The sequence below is a fragment of the Vipera ursinii genome (assembly GCF_947247035.1).
Source record: "Vipera ursinii genome assembly, chromosome: 8".
Classification (NCBI taxonomy): Eukaryota; Metazoa; Chordata; class Lepidosauria; order Squamata; family Viperidae; genus Vipera; species Vipera ursinii.
In genome coordinates this window covers 1,397,701-1,420,353 of record NC_139519.1, presented here as the reverse complement: position 1 = coordinate 1,420,353, position 22,653 = coordinate 1,397,701, and the positions used below count along the sequence as shown (strand labels likewise).

At 47.2% G+C, this 22,653-nt stretch overlaps 1 protein-coding gene across 3 annotated transcripts in view; it reads left to right on the top strand.

Moving 5' to 3' along the window:
• Positions 1–22,653, top strand: part of POLB (DNA polymerase beta) — a 57,735-nt gene that overhangs the window by 18,921 nt on the left and 16,161 nt on the right. For 2 of the 3 annotated variants that reach the window (XM_083368300.1, XM_083368298.1), the window contains 3 exons: positions 58–130; positions 8,216–8,286; positions 21,465–21,551. In XM_083368300.1, the coding sequence (XP_083224426.1) occupies positions 58–130; positions 8,216–8,286; positions 21,465–21,551 (231 nt within the window). The remainder of the gene's footprint in view (positions 1–57; positions 131–8,215; positions 8,287–21,464; positions 21,552–22,653) is intronic. The other variant, XM_083368299.1, reaches the window with a different exon arrangement.

The window sequence follows — 22,653 nt, the reverse complement described above, 5'->3', positions numbered from 1 at the left end:
AAACAAGCATGTGTATTCATGAGAAATCGAATGACCTGACCTGTTTCTTCACAACAGGACGTTGTATTGAGTGAAGTGACGAAAGTAGACCCTGCCTACATTGCTACTGTTTGTGGCAGTTTTCGCCGAGGTTGGTGTTCCATATTTTTCCTTGCCTGCCATATGACTTTTGGAATCTATTGCTAGAATGTGGGCTAGAAGGCTACACAGGTTTCCCTTTCTTCTGTGTTTCATGTTTACCACATAAGCAGACCTTTCATTAATGGGTCTGCAGCAGAGATCTGGGGATCATGGTGAGCAAGTTGCTAACAATTTGGCCCATCAGGTAAAGCAGCAGTAAGTCCAAAGTTTATTTCGATGATCTGGAAAGGTTGTTATGTAATGTAATAAGGATTTAAGATATTTTTCTCAGTCTGAAGGAGCCTGGGAACACCTTTTCCAACTAACTAAAAGGCGTACTCTTTTGTGACTTGCCGATGTGGCAGAATCTCCAGCTAGAGTAGGGGATGGAGAAAAGAGACTGCCAAGCTTGGAGTCCCTCCAGGGAAGGAAGCAAGGGAGGCCAGATCCACACCCCTTTTATTTGCTTTTTCCTAAGAGAATGCAGTTCGTCTGGAGAGATTCTTCTAGATAGGCAAGCAACAACAAAGAACCTACTTTGATCAGCTCACAGTGTCGTTCTGATTCCTTGCCTCTGACACAGCCCCCATCAGATGTATAGAATGGCTGGAACGATGTAGGGTTTTTGTGATGAGGTGGAGGAAGATAGATTAGCTGTACATATGCAGGTTACAGGGGAGAAAAATTGCCAATACCTTATCAATTAACAATTCTAATATGATAAAAATCTGATGTGTTTTTGTGACATTGAGAGATTGCCTGAAACCATTTGATGGCATTTAGGCTTATATACTGCTCCACAGTGTTTTGCAGCCCTCTCTAAGTGGTTTACAAAGTCAGCATATGGCCCCCAACAATCTGGGTCCTCATTTTACTGACCTCAAAAGGATAGAAGGCTGAGTCAACTTTGAACAAGTCAGGGTCGAACTCCTGGCAGTGGGCAGAGTCAACTTGCAATACTGCATATTCTAAGCACTGTGCCACCATGGTTCTTAATATGATATATATGTGTTCAAAGGTGGAATTAAAGTCCCTTTTTTTGCAAAACACACTGTGGAAGGTTGAAATACTCTGTGGAAGGTTGAAATACTCTAATACAGATACAGATAGTTCTTGACTTATGACTGTTTAACAACAGTTTGAAATTACAACAGCCTCGGAAAAGTGATTTACCTATCCTCAAAGTTACCTCCGTGGTTAAGGTTAGGCAGTTTGGGTACTTGGCAACTAGCTTACATTTATGGTATTTGCAGTATTTTGGGTCATGTGATTGCAATTTGCAACCTTCCCAACCAGCTTCTGACAAGGTCAATTGGGGAAGCTGGATTTGCTAAATGACTGCGTGATTCATTTAACAAATGCATAATTTACTTAATGACTGCAGTAAAAATTCTTGTAAAATCGGGTACAGTTATATGATGGCTCGTTTAACAACAAAAACACTTAGCGACCAAAATTCCAGTCCCGTTTGTGATTGTAAGTTGAGTTTACAATGGCAGTTAGGATGGAATTGCCGTTTGTCAGGCCCAAACCCAAAGATGACACAATGAGATTTAATTTAATTTAATTTAATAATATTTCTATACCGCCCTTCTCCCTGAGGACTCAGGGCGGTTCACAGGGCAAGAATAAAATACAAAGTTACAAATATTAAAAGGAAATTAAATAATTGCCCGATTTTAAAACAATTGATATATTACAATTATAAAACCCCAAAGATAATATTAAGAATACAAAAATAAAAAAGCCCACCAATCCCCCATCAGGCTAGGCCGGCTTGTACAAACAGAAACGTCTTGAGATCGCGACGAAAGGAGCGAAGATCGGGCGCCATCCGGAGCTCTACCGGTAACTGATTCCATAGTTCCGGAGCGCCCACAGAGAAGGATCTCCCCCTGGGGGCCACCAATCGACATTCTCTGATCGGTGGCACCCTGAGGAGACCCTCTCTGTGGGAACGCACAGGGCGCAGGGAGATTGATGCCGGCAGCAGGTGTTCCCTAAGGTACTCCGGCCCCCTGCCATGTAGGGCTTTGAACACCATTACTAGTACCTTGAATCTCACCCGGAAGGCAACTGGTAACCAATGCAGCTCACGGAGCAAAGGTGTAACGTGGGAATATCGGGAGACTCCCAACACAACTCTCGCGGCTGCATTCTGTACCAGATGGAGCTTCCGGGTGGTCCTCAAGGGCAGCCCCATGTAGAGAGCATTGCAGTAGTCCAGACGAGAGGTCACGAGCGCATGAGTGACCGTGCATAAATCATCCCAGCTTAGATAGGGCCGCAACTGGCGCACCAGGCGAACCTGGGCGAAAGCCCCTCTAGTCATAGCTCCTATATGGTCTTCCAAGGTGAGCCGTGAATCTAGGAGGACTCCCAAGTTGCGAGCCCTGTCTACGGGGGGTAATAGTTCACCCCCCATAGCAAAAGGTGGAATGTCCGAATAAAGATACAGGAGATTCACTCCTGTATAGTTTTTATGTGCTTACACTTAATAGAATCTTGCCAGATTAAAGTTATAACTGTCTAACCTAATAGATTCACCCTGGGAGATTCTAGGGTGCAGCTATCCTGAATGTTTTCTTCCCTCCCCATTCACTTCAGGACTGTGCAGTCTCTTGTCCTGGGCCCCTCTGGCTTCCCCATTGACTTTGCTTGTGAGAAGCTGACAAGAAACACTAGAAATTATGATTGTGTGACAACAGCTTTAGCATTGTAAGCACAAGCTAAGTAACAAGCACCTAGTTTGTGGCCACGGGGGACTATTAGGCACCGACACTTGTCAATGTCCATTTCTCTCCCGGCCCTCCACCGCAGCCCACCCACAACGTGCTTTCCTCTTCCACTGAACCTCTACCAGTGATTCTCCACTGCCAATGGCCCCCTGGCCCTCCACCCCAAGCCCCTCATCCTGGCCCATTCCCTGAAGCACATTTTTACCCGGGCAATTCGCTGGACGGGACGTACGCCTGCACCTCCGAGCAGCCAGTTGATCAGCAGTGATGCAGAGCTGCTGGGGGGGCGGTGGGCAGCTGGGAGACGCGACAATTGCAGACGTTGTGAAGAAAGCCGGGGGATGCACTTTTAATTTTTTTCGCCTCTTGATGGTGTTTCTCTCCTCGTCTAACCTGCTCCAATTCTCAGTTTCCTCAGTTGAAAAATGGCTGTGATGCAGGGACCAGGGTTTTAGGCTCCGGCACATTGATCGCTGTGGCAGGATAGGAAAAAGATCTTCCCACCTGGGAAAAGAGGTGTGGGGGAGGAGGGGAGGATCATGAAACACCTTGACTGTTATTTCAAGATGTCTTGGAGAGCAGAATCTTAGACACCCTTCTTTTCTTCGGGGGGGGGCATTGGGAGTGGAGAATCGCCAACGTGGACAGTGGGGGAGGAAAAACCCCTATGGGTCGACTGCAGCGAGGGCTGGGAGAGAAGTGGGTGCAGACGAGTGTCAGGCCTAATAGTCCCATTCCGACGGGACACTGTGACACTTAGAACTCCAAGGACCCTTGTTCAACGCTGTCACAAGTTTGAACGGTTGCTAATCAAAGGTCCTGCCTTAACTACTCCCAAGAAAGCAGACCTCTTGAAACACGGATTGTTTCAAAAGGAATATTTATTGAGAGACGGTGATGGCAAGAGAGCAAAGCAAGGTTTAAAAATTTCCTGCATGAATTGCTACATTAAAACTTTTGTTTCCCAAAACCCCACTCCAGAGCCCAACTGTCCAGTTTGCATCCAAACAATCCATAGGTACGAGATTGTTATGGGAACTGGAGCTGATAAGGAACAGTTCCCAGGCTCTTGACCAGATCTCGCAATGGTGTGAAGATAAGGCAGATGGCCTCTAGCATATTCCATTCCCCTCTTCACACATCAAAGGCTCAAAAGGAACAAAGCAGAGGAGGAACACCCAAAAGCTCCCCTCCCAGCAGAGAAAACCTTCCTCCCCCCCCCCAGTAGAATGGCAGAGCCCCGAAAGAGGTACTGGGGGGTTTCTAACAGGTTCTAAGCTGCGAATTACTGGTACTTTTTTTAGTTTTGGTATCAAATGTACCGTGTTTCCCCGAAAGTAAGGCCTACAGCAATAATAAGCCCTAGCTTGATTTTTGGGGGTGGGCCTAATATAAGCCCGATCCCAAAAATAAGCTCTAGTTTTGGGGCGAGGAATACACCTAAAAATCAAGCTAGGGTGGGTGGAGCTACCCCACCTGCCCCGCACCCACTCACCTCTCAGCCAGGCCTCTCCTCACTGGCCCACTTCTTCTAAGGCCTCTTCTGCAGCTAGGCCTACATTTCTCAGTCACAGCAGGGCTTTTTAACCGGTGGTACGCGTACCACTAGTGGTATGCAGAGACACGGCTGGTGGTACGTGAGCCCTAGCTAATTAGTGGGGGCTACAGCTGATACAGCCACCCAGAAGCACGGATCAGCTGTAGCCCGGCGCTGATCCTGGAGTTCAGTTAGCAAGCAGCATATTTTCCAGAAGCGCAAGCAAGTGAGCTTGGTAGGAGTCCAGGATCAGCATCTGCAGCTACAGCTGAGCCGCGCTTCTGCAGAGCCACCCAGAAGTGCGGCTTAGCTGTAGCTGCACATGCTGATCCTGGGCTCCTCCCCAGCTCACTTGCTTGCAGAAAACATGCTGCTTGCAAGTTGCATTGTCCCAAGGGAGATCACGTGATCCCCTTTTGCAACCTTCTGAGAAGCAAAGTCAAGCCGGATTCAAACAACTCTGGGACTAACTTAACAACTGCAGGGATTCACTGAACAAACATGGCAAGAGAAATTCATAAAATGGGGCAAAATTACAACGGCCAAGCAACTCTGGAGGGCCACCGCAGGGCGCCTGCACGTGATTCCCCCCCCCCCGCCTCAGTTTCACCCTCAGGCAAAGGGGAGCCAGAGAGATTCCCTGCTGCCTTCCCAGCCAGGCTGCTCAGACATGGGCGGTGAGGACTTGCGCTCTCCAGGAACAAACTCAGCTGGTTGCAAAGGGAGCCGTGGGGGGCATCACGGGCAGCTCCGGTGAAGGAGACGGGGAGATCTGGGCAGCTCCGACCTGTGACCCCCTGTAGAGCTCCATCAGCGACATGGTCGGGCCGGCGGGGCACACAGCCAAAGGGGTGCAAAGCAGAGGAGGTAAGTCTGTGGGCATCCCCAGAGCCAGAGTGGCGGCCAGGGGAGGGGGGGCACAGGCAGTGCAGTTCCAACGGCCAGCGCACCCTGCAGAAAAGTGCCCACGACCTTTGCCCGGCCTCGGCCTGACTTCTCTACCCAACAGTGGGCGGGGAGGGAAGGAGCAGCTGCTACCCAGCAGGGCGGGCAGGGCAGGCACCGGTCCCTCATGGCCAGGTAGGGGAGGCACTGAGCCCAGCGGGGGGAGGTGGCCGCCCGGCTCTGTTTCCGTGCGCTCGCCTAGTTGGCGCAGGTGGGAGCGCCGGGCGGCCCAGGGGCACTGCTCCCCTCTGCCAGCCAAGCCCGGGAAGCCAGAGCGCGCCACCAATGATGGGGCCTCGCAGTGGCATGGCCAAGCTGAGGAGGGCCAGGCCAGATGCCCTCGGGGGAGCCCTCCGGCTCTTTGCCCCCGGAGTGCTCCCAGGCGCCCTTTCCTTGAACTCCCCGGCCAAAGACGCACTTTTGCTCCTGGCCCTCTTGGCTTCTGCGTAGGGTCCCGAGGCAGTGCGGCAGGTGGCCTTCCTCTCCTGCGAATAAGGCCAGGAGCAACACGCTGGGGAAAGTGGGGCTCTCTGGAGTGGGGAGACGCATCCTGCACCTGAGTCCCATCTTTTTTCCTCACACACACACACACACACACCCCTTTTCCCAGCCAGGATCAAAAAGAGAAGCAGCCCCGAGTTTCTACCTGTCAGGTAGTAAGATGGCATCCTGACATCCCTGGAGAAACCCCATTAAGGAGCTCCAGCAAGAGGAGGTGGTCCTCCAGGTCACCTGATTCCCACAATTCTTCTTGCCGAGAGAGGACACCAAGCCCCCCACCTGCTGGAGGGTGCCCGGTTGAGAAAGCTGCCTTGTCTCCTATTTTCTTTTCTTTTTTTTAACTCCCCTGGACTGGAGGAATCTGTCAGACAATTTTACCAGCTGACCAAAGGGGAGAGAGGGAAAGGGAAGGTACGTGGATGGGGAAGGAAAGGAAAAGAAATAAATGGATGAAAAAGGGAAGAAAAGGAAAGGGAAGAGAGAAATGTGAGAGAAAGCAAGGAAGAAGAACGAGTAGGGAAAGGTGAGGAAAGAGAAAGGAAAAAGTGAAAGGTGAGGGGAAGGAAGGAAGGAAGGAAGGGACAATTATGGAGAGGGAGGGAAGGAAGACACCCACCCCAGTCCCATCCCCCTCTACCAGAGACCCACGGATTCCCCCCCCCCCGGCACCCTGCAACCTGAGTGATGAGCTGGCCACGCCCCCCTACCCATTGACTTCGCTTGTCAAAAAGTTGCCAAAGGTGATCACATGACCCTGGGACACTGAACGTCATAAGTATGAATCAGTTGCCAAGCATCCAAATGTAAATCACATGACCCTGGGGATGCAACAGTCATAAGTGTGAAAAATGATCATAAGTCACTTTTTTCAGTGCCGTTGTAACTTTGAACAGTCACTAAGTGAATTGTTGTAATTCAAGGACTACCTGTACTTTATCATTTTTTTCCTTTTTTTTTTTTGGTCACTTTTTTGACACTTGCTGGGTGACTGGTGGTACTGGATATTGCCTTATCCTAAAAGTGGTACAATGGGTGAAAAGGTTGAAAAGCCCTGAGTCACAGGGCTTTGCGGAAGGCCTGTGCAGCCGAGCACCAAGCTATAGATTCAATCCATAGCTCGGTACTTGGCTGCTTAGGCCTGGAAAGGCCTGACTGCAAAATGCAGGTCTGAATATAGCTGCAGAACTTCAGCCCCAGAAGAAGTGGACTGGCTGGGTGGGGCTGTCAGTGCAGGAGGTAAGGTAAGACTTACCCCAAAAATAAGACGTGGTGCCTCTTTTGGAGACAAAAAATAAAAAAGTCCCAGTCTTATTTTTGGGGAACCACAGTACATTATTTTGCATGAAATTTGTCTTATGCAGAATCTAAAAGACCATTGCTGGCAGATGGTCTCTCTCTCTCCTTCTCTTACATTATGTAACCACCCATCTTAAAACAACTAAGCAACTTACAAGCAATAAAACAATTAAAAACAACAGCAAATTAAAAAAAACACCCTGGCACCACAACCACACTTCTCTAATGCAATCCACATTCTCATCCCATACTGAACTCAACTATCTGTTGGAATGACCTTGAAGGACAAGTTAGGTAGGATCTCCCAGTGGCTTAATGGGCAGAGAAAGAGGGATCTGCCCTCATGGATCAGACTGAACATAGAATAATAGAATTGGATGGGACCTTGGAGATCTTCTGGTCCAACCCCATGTTTGAGCAGGAGACCTTATACCATTTCAGACAAATGCTTGTCCAGTCTCTTTTTGAAAGCCTCCAGTGATGGAGACCCACAACTTCTGAAGGCAATCTCTTCCATTTTTTTGATTGCTCTCATAGTTAGGAAATTTCTCCTTAATTCTAGGTTGCTTCTCTCCTTGGTTAGTTTCCATCCATTGTTTCTTCTCTTGCCTTTTGGTGCTTTGGAAAATACGTTGACCCTCTTCATCGTTGTAGGAGCCCCTCAAATATTGAAACAATGCTACTATGTCTCCCTTAGTGCATCTTTTCATTAGACTAGACCTTCCCAATTCCTGCAACTGTTCTTCCTATGTTTTAGCCTCCAGCCCCTAATCATTCTTGATGCTCTTTTCTGCACTCTTTCCTGAGTCTCTACATCTTTTTTATATTGTAGACTGTTACAGAGGCAGTCTGTAATTTGTACTTTTAGTGTTGCAAGATTAATATTGGCCCTCCCAGGTAAACCAAACAGAAAACCTGACCGAATGAGCTAATTCTACTTTATGTAAGGCTTCATTAACAGAATTGTGCAAGTCTGAAAGTACAGATATTCTACTGTCATTTTTAATAGATTTCTCTTAAATTGTAAACCCATTTCCAAGGCAGAACTAACTTGTGCTGTCTGGCCTTGCTTTGAAAGGTGCAGAATCCAGTGGAGACATGGATGTCCTGCTGACACACCCAGACTTCACTTCAGAATCTGCCAAAAAGGTAGGTTTTCTTTTTGGATAATCCTGTTGTAATCAAGACACCAGTAGTTATTGGAATCCAAAGGTTCTTTTCTGTTCCCAGGAAATCCAAGAAACTACCTGAAAGATGGCAAATTACTTTGGGATTAATCTCTTTAAAAATATTGCCATTTCATTCTCAGCCAGATTTTTCATTTTTATGGATGTAGTATTTGTCTGAATAAAAGGAAGATACTCATTGCCAAAATAAGCAATACATATTTTCTTACAACTTTTAACATTTTTCATTCTGTTTGCATCACAATAAAAATAGTAGTTGATGCTTGCAAAGAAGCTTCCAGAACACTACATAGGCCCACCTTCCCTTTAGATCTCAGAGCAGAGAGAGAGAGAGAGAGGTTAAATTATTTCACTTCCCCTGTGCTGGGCTTTACATGACTTCACCCACCCACCCCGTTTAGAGATTCACAGTGTGGTGTTTTCAAGAGCATCTGGAGACAGGCATTGCAGTGCTGGTTTTGGATCTCTAAGATAGCCTGATATTCTTCTGTGGGGTTCAGAGTCACTGCCATTGTAAAAACCCTGCATGTAGAGGTCCCAGAAGAAAAAAACAGGAATCTTCTACAATAAGCAGTATAAGAAAAAGAGCAGAGAGCTTTTGCTGATGACTTGGTTGTGACATTATCTCAACCGATACAATCGGTTATAGATTTGATGGAAATTATAACTCAGTATGGTAAGGTTTCAGGGTTTAAGGTAAATAGTAATAAAACTAAGATATTGTCTAAGAATATGTCTATGAGTGAAAGGGAAATGTTAATTAAACTAACAGGTTTTGAAATAGTAAAAAAGGTTATGTATTTGGGAGTGTATATTGCAGCTTCAAATGCAAAATTATATAAGAATAACTATGAAACACTATGGTTGAAGATACAAAAGGATTTAAATAATTGGAAAAAATTACAATTATCTGTATTGGGAAGAATCGCAGCTGTTAAAATGAATGTTCTGCCGAAGTTTCTTTTTTTGTTTCAAATGATACCTACCGTATATACTTGAGTATAAGCCGACTCGAGTATAAGCCGAGACCCCCAATTTCACCCCCAAAAACTGGAAAAAGTTATTGACTCGAGTATAAGCCGATCCGCCGTTCTGCAAGCCTCTGCCGCCAGCAGAGGCTCGATCCGCCATTTTGCAAGCCTGAATACACAGGAATACCCTGTGTAGCCGCGGCTCGTCGGCAGGTCTCCGTTCCTCCTGCCGACCTTTGGGGAGGTTTGGGCGCCTCCCCAAACCTCCCCAAACCTCGGCAGGTCTCCGTTCCTCCTGCCGACCTTTGGGGAGGTTTGGGCGCCTCCCCAAACCTCCCCAAACCTCGGCAGGTCTCCGTTCCTCCGCGCAGACCTGCCGACCTTTGGGGAGGTTTGGGCGCCTCCCCAAACATCCCCAAACCTCGGCAGGTCTCCGTTCCTGTTTGGGGAGGTTTGGGCGCCTCCCCAAACGTCCCCAAACCTCGGCAGGTCTCCGTTCCTCCGCGCAGACCTGCCGACCTTTGGGGAGGTTTGGGCGCCTCCCCAAACGTCCCCAAACCTCGGCAGGTCTCCGTTCCTGTTTGGGGAGGTTTGGGCGCCTCCCCAAACGTCCCCAAACCTCGGCAGGTCTCCGTTCCTGTTTGGGGAGGTTTGGGCGCCTCCCCAAACCTCCCCAAGCCTCGGCAGGTCTCCGTTCCTCCGCGCAGACCTGCCGACCTTTGGGGAGGTTTGGGCGCCTCCCCAAACGTCCCCAAACCTCGGCAGGTCTCCGTTCCTGTTTGGGGAGGTTTGGGCGCCTCCCCAAACGTCCCCAAACCTCGGCAGGTCTCCGTTCCTCCGCGCAGACCTGCCGACCTTTGGGGAGGTTTGGGCGCCTCCCCAAACGTCCCCAAACCTCGGCAGGTCTCCGTTCCTGTTTGGGGAGGTTTGGGCGCCTCCCCAAACCTCCCCAAACCTCGGCAGGTCTCCGTTCCTGTTTGGGGAGGTTTGGGCGCCTCCCCAAACCTCCCCAAGCCTCGGCAGGTCTCCGTTCCTCCGCGCAGACCTGCCGACCTTTGGGGAGGTTTGGGCGCCTCCCCAAACGTCCCCAAACCTCGGCAGGTCTCCGTTCCTGTTTGGGGAGGTTTGGGCGCCTCCCCAAACGTCCCCAAACCTCGGCAGGTCTCCGTTCCTCAGCGCAGACCTGCCGACCTTTGGGGAGGTTTGGGCGCCTCCCCAAACGTCCCCAAACCTCGGCAGGTCTCCGTTCCTGTTTGGGGAGGTTTGGGCGCCTCCCCAAACGTCCCCAAACCTCGGCAGGTCTCCGTTCCTACGCGCAGACCTGCCGACCTTTGGGGAGGTTTGGGCGCCTCCCCAAACGTCCCCAAACCTCGGCAGGTCTCCGTTCCTGTTTGGGGAGGTTTGGGCGCCTCCCCAAACCTCCCCAAACCTCGGCAGGTCTCCGTTCCTGTTTGGGGAGGTTTGGGCGCCTCCCCAAACCTCCCCAAGCCTCGGCAGGTCTCCGTTCCTCCGCGCAGACCTGCCGACCTTTGGGGAGGTTTGGGCGCCTCCCCAAACGTCCCCAAACCTCGGCAGGTCTCCGTTCCTGTTTGGGGAGGTTTGGGCGCCTCCCCAAACGTCCCCAAACCTCGGCAGGTCTCCGTTCCTCCGCGCAGACCTGCCGACCTTTGGGGAGGTTTGGGCGCCTCCCCAAACGTCCCCAAACCTCGGCAGGTCTCCGTTCCTGTTTGGGGAGGTTTGGGCGCCTCCCCAAACGTCCCCAAACCTCGGCAGGTCTCCGTTCCTCCGCGCAGACCTGCCGACCTTTGGGGAGGTTTGGGCGCCTCCCCAAACGTCCCCAAACCTCGGCAGGTCTCCGTTCCTGTTTGGGGAGGTTTGGGCGCCTCCCCAAACCTCGGCAGGTCTCCGTTCCTCCGTGCAGACCTGCCGACCTTTGGGGAGGTTTGGGCGCCTCCCCAAACGTCCCCAAACCTCGGCAGGTCTCCGTTCCTGTTTGGGGAGGTTTGGGCGCCTCCCCAAACGTCCCCAAACCTCGGCAGGTCTCCGTTCCTGTTTGGGGAGGTTTGGGCGCCTCCCCAAACCTCCCCAAACCTCGGCAGGTCTCCGTTCCTCCGCGCAGACCATCCGACCTTTGGGGAGGTTTGGGGAGGCGCCCAAACCTCCGCAAAGGTCGGCAGGAAGAACGGAGACCTGCCGAGGTTTGGGGAGGTTTGGGGAGGCGCCAAAACCTCCCCAAAGGTCGGCAGGAAGAACGGAGACCTGCCGAGGTTTGGGGAGGTTTGGGGAGGCGCCCAAACCTCCCCAAAGGTCGGCAGGTCTGCGCGGAGGAACGGAGACCTGCCGAGGTTTGGGGAGGTTTGGGGAGGCGCCCAAACCTCCCCAAACAGGAACGGAGACCTGCCGAGGTTTGGGGAGGTTTGGGGAGGCGCCCAAACCTCCCCAAACGTCGGCAGGTCTGCGCGGAGGAACGGAGACCTGCCGAGGTTTGGGGAGGTTTGGGGAGGCGCCCAAACCTCCCCAAACAGGAACGGAGACCTGCCGAGGTTTGGGGAGGTATGGGGAGGCGCCCAAACCTCCCCAAACGTCGGCAGGTCTGCGCGGAGGAACGGAGACCTGCCGAGGTTTGGGGAGGTTTGGGGAGGCGCCCAAACCTCCCCAAACAGGAACGGAGACCTGCCGAGGTTTGGGGACGTTTGGGGAGGCGCCCAAACCTCCCCAAAGGTCGGCAGGTCTGCGCGGAGGAACGGAGACCTGCCGAGGTTTGGGGAGGCGCCCAAACCTCCCCAAACAGGAACGGAGACCTGCCGAGGTTTGGGGAGGTTTGGGGAGGCGCCCAAACCTCCCCAAACAGGAACGGAGACCTGCCGAGGTTTGGGGACGTTTGGGGAGGCGCCCAAACCTCCCCAAAGGTCGGCAGGTCTGCGCGGAGGAACGGAGACCTGCCGAGGTTTGGGGACGTTTGGGGAGGCGCCCAAACCTCCCCAAACAGGAACGGAGACCTGCCGAGGTTTGGGGACGTTTGGGGAGGCGCCCAAACCTCCCCAAAGGTCGGCAGGTCTGCACGGAGGAACGGAGACCTGCCGAGGTTTGGGGAGGCGCCCAAACCTCCCCAAACAGGAACGGAGACCTGCCGAGGTTTGGGGACGTTTGGGGAGGCGCCCAAACCTCCCCAAAGGTCGGCAGGTCTGCGCGGAGGAACGGAGACCTGCCGAGGTTTGGGGACGTTTGGGGAGGCGCCCAAACCTCCCCAAACAGGAACGGAGACCTGCCGAGGTTTGGGGACGTTTGGGGAGGCGCCCAAACCTCCCCGAAGGTCGGCAGGTCTGCGCGGAGGAACGGAGACCTGCCGAGGTTTGGGGACGTTTGGGGAGGCGCCCAAACCTCCCCAAACAGGAACGGAGACCTGCCGAGGTTTGGGGACGTTTGGGGAGGCGCCCAAACCTCCCCAAAGGTCGGCAGGTCTGCGCGGAGGAACGGAGACCTGCCGAGGTTTGGGGAGGCACCCAAACCTCCCCAAACAGGAACGGAGACCTGCCGAGGTTTGGGGAGGCGCCCAAACCTCCCCAAACAGGAACGGAGACCTGCCGAGGTTTGGGGACGTTTGGGGAGGCGCCCAAACCTCCCCAAAGGTCGGCAGGTCTGCGCGGAGGAACGGAGACCTGCCGAGGTTTGGGGACGTTTGGGGAGGCGCCCAAACCTCCCCAAACAGGAACGGAGACCTGCCGAGGTTTGGGGACGTTTGGGGAGGCGCCCAAACCTCCCCAAAGGTCGGCAGGTCTGCGCGGAGGAACGGAGACCTGCCGAGGTTTGGGGAGGCGCCCAAACCTCCCCAAACAGGAACGGAGACCTGCCGAGGTTTGGGGAGGTTTGGGGAGGCGCCCAAACCTCCCCAAACGTCGGCAGGTCTGCGCGGAGGAACGGAGACCTGCCGAGGTTTGGGGAGACGCCCAAACCTCCCCAAACGTCGGCAAGTCTCCGTTCCTCCGCGCCCTGCCTGCCTGCTTCTTTCCGCTGCGGAAAGAAGCAGGCAGGCAAGGCGCGGAGTTTGGGGAGGTGCGCGCGCACCTCCCCAAACCTCCCCAAACTTCGGCAGGTCTCGGACGGCGGTGGCTTGGGAGAGGTGCGGGCGATCCCGGAAGCACCAAAGCCTCGGCCGCGCACAAGTCCTCGGTAAGTTTTTTTTGTTGACTGGAGTATAAGCCGAAGTGGAATTTTTCAGCCCAAAAAGTGGGCTGAAAAATTCGGCTTATACTCAAGTATATACGGTATATTGAAAAAGAATGCCAGCCTTGATGAATGGCAGAAGGGTATTAATACATTTATCTGGGCGGGGAAGAAACCAAGAGTTAAATTTAAGATTCTGCAAGATGCTAGGGAAAGAGGGGGACTCAAGGCGCCTAACTTGAAATTGTATTTTTTTTTATTAAAGAGTTTTACAAAAACAAAATTTTACAATATATCCCCAAATCCCTCCCACCCCAAACCCACCCGCTTCCCCCCCCCCACTTCCCAGAGCTAAATACAGGATTATAGTTCCCCTTATCAAAGAGGACTCTCGAATTTTAATTAATAAAATCTCTAATGTTAAAACAAACAATAATGGTGATAGGGGGCAACCCTGTCTTGTACCTTTTTCAATTTTAAAAGTCTCTGCTAATCCCCCATTAACTATAATTTGTGCAGTTTGTTGTTGATATATAGCTTTAATAGCATGTAGAAAACCTCCAAAATTCATCTCCTCAACAACTCTTAATAAAAATTGCCAATTCAATTGGTCAAAGGCTTTCTCTGCATCCAAAAATATCAATGCTGCGGAGACTTGGTTGTTCTTATCCAAATATTCAAGCAAGTTAACAATTTGTCTTACATTATATTTCATATACCTCCCAGATATAAATCCCGATTGATCACTATGAATCATTTGTTTCAAAACTTGCATTAATCTATTAACCAATACTTTAGCAAAAATCTTATAATCTGTATTTAAAAGCGATATAGGTCTATTTATTTATTTATTTATTTATTTATTTATTTATTTATTTTATTGCATTTATATACCGCCCTTTCCCTGAGGACTTTACAGGGAGTTAAAAATCAACCATACAAAAGTTAAAAAACCTATAATTTTTAGGTTGAGTAAGATCTTGATCCTCCTTTGGGATCAACGATACAAAAGCTGTCCTCCATGATGGAGGAACTGCGCCTCCAGTCTGAATTTCATTAAACAAAATCTTTAAGGGTTCAATCATTTCAGGCAACAACTTTTTATAATAAATTGCTGTTAATCCATCTGTTCCCGGAGCTTTGCCCAATTTCAACTGTTTAATAGCTAAAGAAATTTCTTCTGATGTAATTGGGCAATTCATCTCAAGTTGTTGTTCTTGTGAAAGTCTTGGAAAATGAGCTCCCTGTAAATACTTGTCTACATCTAAAGCTTGTATATTCTCTTTAGAATATAATTTGGAGTAAAAATCTAGAAAACTCCTCTTAATCAAATTTTGTTGGTAGACTTCTTTTCCTTTATATTCTATTTTATCTATAATACGTGATTTCTGTTTCTTCCTTAATTGATAAGCCAACCATCTACCAGGCTTATTAGCATTACAAAAAGTGTTGTGTTTAGCATAGCGCAAATTAATTGCTACTTGATCAGCCAGTAGCATATTAAATTGTTCTTTCAATAAATGTATTGAGATCTTTAAATTATTATCCAATGGATTCAAAATGAACTTTTTTTCCTTAGTTTTAATCTCTTCCTCAATATCTAAACGTTTTTGTACTTGCTTACGCCTATAAGCATTATTCATATAAATCAGAACCCCTCTCATATAGGCTTTACTAGCGTCCCAAACCATTTCCATCGAGGTACCTTTATGCATATTCATGACAAAAAATTCTTTCATATGTTCTCTACATTTCTGCAAGAACAAGTCATTTGTAAATAAATTCTCATTCAGCTTCCACGATCTCCTAGTAGTGTCTTCAGCAAAGAACTCCAACCAAACAGGACTATGGTCAGACATTGTCCTAGGAAAAATTTTAACGTTCTTAACCGAAGAGGAAAGATCAGTAGTAATCATAATGAAGTCAATCCTGGAAAAAGATTTATGTCTATCCGAAAAAAAGTAAAATCTCTCTCTCTCATATTCCTTTCCCGCCATACATCTCTTAATTCCAGATCTTCCTTCAAATCAAAAAAAGCTTTAGGTAATTTTGAATTTAAAAAGTTTTTAGCAAGATCCCTTCTTATCTTTAGATGGCACCAAAACCCCATTCCAGTCTCCCATCATAATAACAGATTTGTAATCCAGTTCAATTAGTCTCTGATGTAAAAATTTAAAAATTTTTTGCTGTTGTTGATTTGGAGCATATAATCCAATAAGAAGAACTTTCTTTCCTTGTAATGTTAATTCAATACTAACATATCTCCCTTGTTTATCCGATTCAATCAGTCTTGCTGAAAAGTCTTTTCTTAAGTAAATAACCACTCCAGCCTTCTTGTCCGGAGCAAAAGATGCAAAATGTGTTCCCAATCGGGAATTAATCAAATATTTTTGATCTTTTAATGCAATATGTGTCTTTTGTAAGCAAACAATGTCATTTTTATGTTGTTTCAGATAAAAAATACTTTCTTTCTTTTCTGTGGTGAATTTAACCCATTAACATTCCATGTCAGGAACTTCACCATCTCTGGTGACCATGAGCCTTTGGAACATGGCCTGAAGATCAGCTGTTGCTCTCTTAGGACGTGCTCCTCCCACGGGCTCTAAAACAGCTGCATCTTGCGTAGCTGGACCAGTTACAGGCTTTTGTTTTTGCTCTTTTTCCATACGCTTATGTGCAGCTCTTATCATCCTCTGTTCTTTTAGATCTTCCTTTAATGCCAAACTCTGCTCCATGGCCTCCGGCTTCTGCGTCTCCTCAAGGGGCAGTAACATTGCCCCTTCACTCAATTGTTTATCATCTTGTCTAGCTTCTGTTCTTTTAATTCAGGGAGATGGTGGTAAACCTGCTTTCAGGACCTTAGTGTAGAAATCTTTTGCTTTTAAGATTGTATCCAGTCTGTATCTGGTCCCTGCATAATTTACCACAATTCCAATAGGTATTTCCCATCTGAACTGGATTTGTCGCTTCTTAAGCTCATCAGACAAAAAGGCAAAGTCTTTCCTCTTTCTAAGAATTTTTGAAGGTATCTCCTTTAAAATCATAATATCTTGGCCTGCAATCTGAAATTTTTCCCGATAAAAAGCCTGGATAATAGAATTTCTGGTTGATCTCCTGGAAAAATAAATCACTACATCTCTAGGTAGACTTTTTTGCCTAGCAATCCAGGAGTTAACCCTAAATATCTTATCCATTTCCTTAAGTAATTCTTCAGGTTCCCATTTCAAAACAGGAGCCACTGCTTGTGCTATTTCCCATTCCAGATTTTCTTTAGGATTCTCTTTGAGGCCTCTGATACGCAAAGCAAACTCCATGTTCTTATATTCTGATATAGTAACCTCGTCTTCTGTTCTGTCAATCTTGGCCTCTGCTCTATCAATCTTCTGTTCAGCATCAATAATTTTATTTTCCAAGTTCTCCACATACTCCATAACTGAGTCCACACGAACATCCAGGCGTTCTATATGTGCAGCTAAGCCCTGGAGTGCAAGCACTATATCTTCCCTCATCTGGTTGTTTTGATTCTTTATTTCTTGTTGTAAAACTTGTGTTGACTGCATCACAACTTGCTGGATGTCTGTCAGTGTAAATGCAGGAGGTGGGGGAGAGGGTGGTTGTACTGTAGGTTTCATCGAAGTCTGCCCTGCAGCTTGTGGTATAGGTGAGGAGATAACATTCTTAGAAAGCGGGGGCCCTCCCCCATGTCTCACAGCCATCTCTTAAGTTTCAATTTCCTCTTTCACCCAGCAGAATCAAAGTTCAAAAGGAAAAAAAAAGGGAAGAAGAAATAACAATTCTCTCAAAGTTCTTAACCTTCAATAAGAAGGATAGGGAACAGGCTTTCAAATACACAAAATCCGATACTGGATAAAGTCAGTTGCAAATTGTATCTCTTGCTTTGTAGCAAAATATAACAATTTTCAAACACAGTCACTTCACACAGGAGAGAAACATTCCAGCGCCATTTTTACTCCATTTCAAACTTGAAACTTGAAGAAGATAATGAAACTGAGTTAAAGTTGAAATCCAATTTATAAATTCAGATCTTCCTGCTTTGCTCTGCCTGCTTTCCAAAGGAACAAAATACTCACAGTCCCCTCTAAGCAGCAAGTGTAGTTGTCGTGTCTTGTTCCACTCCTTTTGGAGCGAAGACGTCCTGGGAGTGGAGAAAGCCTGGGCTCCGAGGGGGCTCACCCTGTTATCCCCCAAACTACTTGGGAGAATCGCAGGGGAGCTCTACCTCTATCCAGGCAGGCTCGCCTCTCCCTCTTCTCCCGAGGGAGAAGCTCCGGTGCTGCGGAACAGCTGATTTTCGCTGCCTCCGGGCGCTTTGACGCTTCCCAGGATCGGGCGGCTTCAGAACGCCGCCATTCGGTGTGGCAGCGCTACCGGAGCCTCTGAAATTGTATTATTTATTTATTTTATTAATGGGACTTATATCCCGCCCTATCTCCCGAAGGACTCAGGGCGGCTAACAACAATAACATATAACAGAAATTAAGATAAAATTAAAATTAAAGTCATCTGTGCAATAAATTAAAATTAAAAATTAAAAATAAATTAAAAATTGTAAACATAATTAAAATGCCTGTCAGTCCAGGTCAGCCAGGTGGAAAGGAGTGTTTTGAGGCCGCAGCGAAAGGACCGGAGATCTTGGGTCATCCGAAGCTCAGGGGGGAGCTGATTCCATAGGACTGGCGCTCCCACAGAGAAGGCCCTTCCCCTGGGGTTCGCCAGCCGACATTGTCTAGCCGACGGTACCCTGAGGAGGCCTTCTCTGTGTGAGCGTACTGGGCGATGGGAATTCGTTCCCGGTAGCAGATGGTCCTGCAAGTATCCTGGGCCTAAGCCATGTAGGGCTTTAAAGGTAAGTACCAGCACCTTAAATCTCACCCGGAGGGCAACCGGTAACCAATGCAGCTCATGGAGCAGAGGTGTTATATGGGAGTATCGGGGAGCTCCCATCACTACCCGTACAGCCGCATTCTGCACCAGCTGAAGCCTCCGGGTGGTTTTCAAGGGCAGCCCCATGTAGAGAGCATTGCAGTAGTCTATACTACGAGTGCGTGGGTGACTGTACGTAGGGCATCTCGGTCCAGAAAGGGGCGCAATTGGTATATTAGGCGAATCTGGGCAAATGCCCCTCTAGCTACGACTCCAATATGATCTTCAAAACTGAGTCGTGAATCTAGGAGGACGCCCAGATTGTGTGCTCTATCAACGGGAGGTAACATCTCTCCTCCTATAATCAAAGATGGAACCTCTTGGACTAAACGAGATGACGGTATGTAAAGCCACTCAGTCTTGGCCGGGTTGAGCCGAAGCCTGTTCTTTCCCATCCAAATCTGTACCACTTCCAGGCAACGGGACATTACATCGAGGGCATCACTGGGTCGGTTTGGGGTGGAGATGAAAAGCTGGGTATCATCAGCATATTGATGATACTTCACCCCGAAGCCACGGATGATCTCTCCCAGCAGCTTCATATAGATGTTGAACAGGAGGGGCGATGCGGTGGTCATGACATGGGTTAGCGATTGGCTTAATTTAACTAATAAAAGAATACTTCACCTTGAGGGTTGGGATTTGGTTTATGGATGGCATGCATATTTGCTTTATGATAAAAAGGTAGATAGGGCTTTTAAATCTCATATTCTTAGAAGTGCCTTGCTGCGTGTCTGGAAAAAGTATTATTATAAGTTAAATTATAAAATACCGATTTGGGGAATTCCCGGACACACGATAGGTGTATCTATGGGAGTGAGTTTGGATATGTTTTCCTATAAGGAATTACTTAGATTGGAAGGGAATGATTGGCAACTTAAATCATTAGATGAGTTAAGACAAGAAAACATAAGTTACTCTTGGTTTCAATATACCCAATTGAAAGCTAGGTGGAAGCTGGATCAGAAGGTTGGCATATCAATTACAGGTGAAAACTTAGTAAAACAAATTTAAATCGTGCACATATAAAGAGGATATATAACGGTTTAATTGAATTGGACTCGGAAACGGAATTAGTTAAAGATTGTATGATAAAGTGGGCACAAAATATCCAGGAACCAATTCCGTTGGATACTTGGGAGGTAATCTGGGTCAGAAATGTTAAATTTACTCAGGCTCAAAATTTAAGAGAAAATTTTTATAAAATGTTTTATATATGGCATTTGGATCCCAAAACGTTGTCTAATATGCATCCTAAACTACAGTCTAAATGCTGGAGATGTGGTAGTTTTGATGCTACTTATTTTCATATGTGGTGGACTTGTAGAAATATACAAGCTTTTTGGATTAAAATTTGGTGGAACATTCAAAAGATTTTTAAGAAAAAGATAAAGTTTTCTCCACAATTGTTTTTATTGAGCATTGTTGTAGATTGTGATACTAAAGAAATCAATTTGATGTTTAATTTAATTTAATTTAATAATTTTATTTGTATACCGCCCTTCTCCCGAAGGACTCAGGGCGGTGAACAGGGCAATACATAATAAAAAACAGGATACAAAAATTAAAAAGTGATTAAACAACTATGCCTGTAGTAATTGATACATATTAAAAATTAAAACTAATTATAAAAAACCCAATCCCATCCCGTCAGACCAGGCCAGCTTGTTCAAAAAAGAAGGTTTTGAGATCGCGCCGGAAGGAGCGAAGGTCGGGGGCCATCCGGAGCTCGACCAGTAAGCGGTTCCATAGGTCTGGCGCACCCACAGAGAACGCTCTCCCCCTGGGGGCCACCAATCGGCATTCTTTGATCGGAGGCACCCTGAGGAGGCCCTCTCTGTGGGAGCGCACTGGACGGAGGGAAGTTGACGCCGGCCGCAGGTGTTGCCGTAGGTAATCCGGACCCATGCCATGAAGGGCTTTGTAAGTCATCACTAACACCTTGAACCTCAACTGGAGAGCAACCGGTAGCCAATGCAGCTCGCGGAGCAAAGGTGTAACATGGGAGTATCGGGAAACCCCCAAGACAACTCGCGCGGCTGCATTCTGCACCAGTTGAAGTCTCCGGGTGGACCTCAAGGTGATAAGAACAGCACGGTTACTGGTGGGACAATATTGGAAGACGGATAGTTTGCCTAATATAGAAGAATGGGTACTTAAGGTATCGAATCTTGCAGAAATGTCTAAGATTTCTGCTTATTTGAAGGATCACTCGCAAGAAAGATATATTTTAGTTTGGAGGAGATGGATAGATTATATTCAGAATAAATATGGGACTAAAAAGTTCCATTTAGCTTATGAGTAGATTTTAGATTGTTATTAATTTTAGTATTAGTATTGATTATATTTTTGTTTAAGTTATTATTATGTTTTTAATAATTTGAATGTATCAATGTTAAAGGGGAGTTAAAGCACATTATGAATTTGGTTAATTTTATAATGGATAATTTTAGTTAGAATATGGTTATTATATCTATGACCCTGTATTCAGCTCTGGGAAGTGGGGGGGGAAGGGGGTGGTTTGGGGCGGGTGGTTTTTGGGGATATGTATTGTAAAAAAAATTTCTAAAACTCTTTAATAAAAAGAAAAAAGAAAAAGAGCAGAGCACATCCATGAAGACCAAGTAGCAGTCAGAAGACGTGACGAAAACATGTTCATTTCACAACATACAGTATGGAGAAACTTAATCATAGTTTCAGTTGAGAGCAAGAAAGCACCAAGAACACAGCAAGCCACTAATATATAAAAAGAGACTAACGCCCCCATTCCCTCCTGGCATTGATGATGTTATTCAGTTGGGTCATGAAACGCCTACAAGAAAAAGACCAAGCTCAGAGAGCACTGAGGATCCCATAGTTTAGCCCTGGTGTACAAATATTAACCTCTGTAGTTATTATTCCCTGGATTGTCCCAAGGACAGTAATTCCAGTGTTTCCAAATTTCCTGTACAGGGACTGAAACCATTCCTAAACTTTTCTGAGGTCCAGATGAGGCACCAGAATAGCATTCTCAAGCAGTTTGATTCTCTTCCTGATTGTGACGAGGTTGTTTCTTTTCAAGCCCAAGCTTTTGCATCAAGTTGTGGAGCAGCTGGAAAGCATTCGCTTTGTTACAGACACACTCTCAAAGGGAGAAACCAAATTCATGGTGAGTCTTCTTTTTTTCCTAAACAAATATTTTATGTGTCTTAAAAAGTCCTGTCTTTCAGGGGAATATTATAGCCTCCCTGAGGGCTGATCTGTGATTCTCTTCTGACCAGAGGTGGTTTCATGACCACCTTCCATCAGACTTCCTCGCCTCTGTGGCCTGGTGGCCAACCTGATTGAGATGCTTTGCCATGGTTGGCAATGTTGCCTGGGAATTTGGGAAGATGTGAACCCAGCATATGTAAAATGTGTCAGATTGCAGAATACTGAACTGGGCAAATGATTCAGAAAACCCCAGAACTATTCATCTTTTCCAGTCTCTTTATATTCTACTGTATTATTCTGCTGTTCTATTCTGTTCAGTTCTATATATAGTATTAGAATTGAGAAAAAAACTCAAGCTCAGAAGATCTTTCAGATACATTTTCAGCTTCAGAAGAATTTTGGCTTTGTTCAATAGAAGGATGTTAAGGTGGAGACATTTTTGCTGTTTTTTGTTTTGTTTTGTTTTTTGTTTTTTTGCTATAAAGCTATTTGGAAAAAGATGAAAAAATGTGGTACTCTTTACATGCCCTCAAATTTTACCTTATGTCATGACTGACCTCTTATTCTCATTGCTTTAATTTATTGAGCACTCCTAAAATTACATTTAACATGATCTGAATTCTGTATTTTTTCATGGACATCGAGGACGTATTCTAGATTGCTTCTTTTGCAAACCTAGGCAACAGTGCTGATGTTAATAGGCATAAGGGATGTTGTCTGCAGAGGTCCAAAAGGATCTCTTAAGAGCCAAAGGCCAGATGTCTGGCTTTGAAGTGCAGCCGGCCAGTCCTAAAATCCTCTTTCTTCAGAGGCCAGTTGCTGGCTCTCAGCCATCTGCCAAAAAAAGGTCTGAACCTCAAAGCCGAGAATCCTGGCCAAATCCTGTTTTGGTAGAGCCAAAGTGACAAAATAACAGTAACAGTGGGAAGGGACATTGGAGGTCTTCTAGTCTTAGCTTCCTGTTCAAGCAGGAAACTCTACATTATTTCAAACAAACAGCTGTCCAGTCTTTTCTTAAAAGCCTCCTGTGTTGGAGCACCCACAAGTTCTGGAAGCAA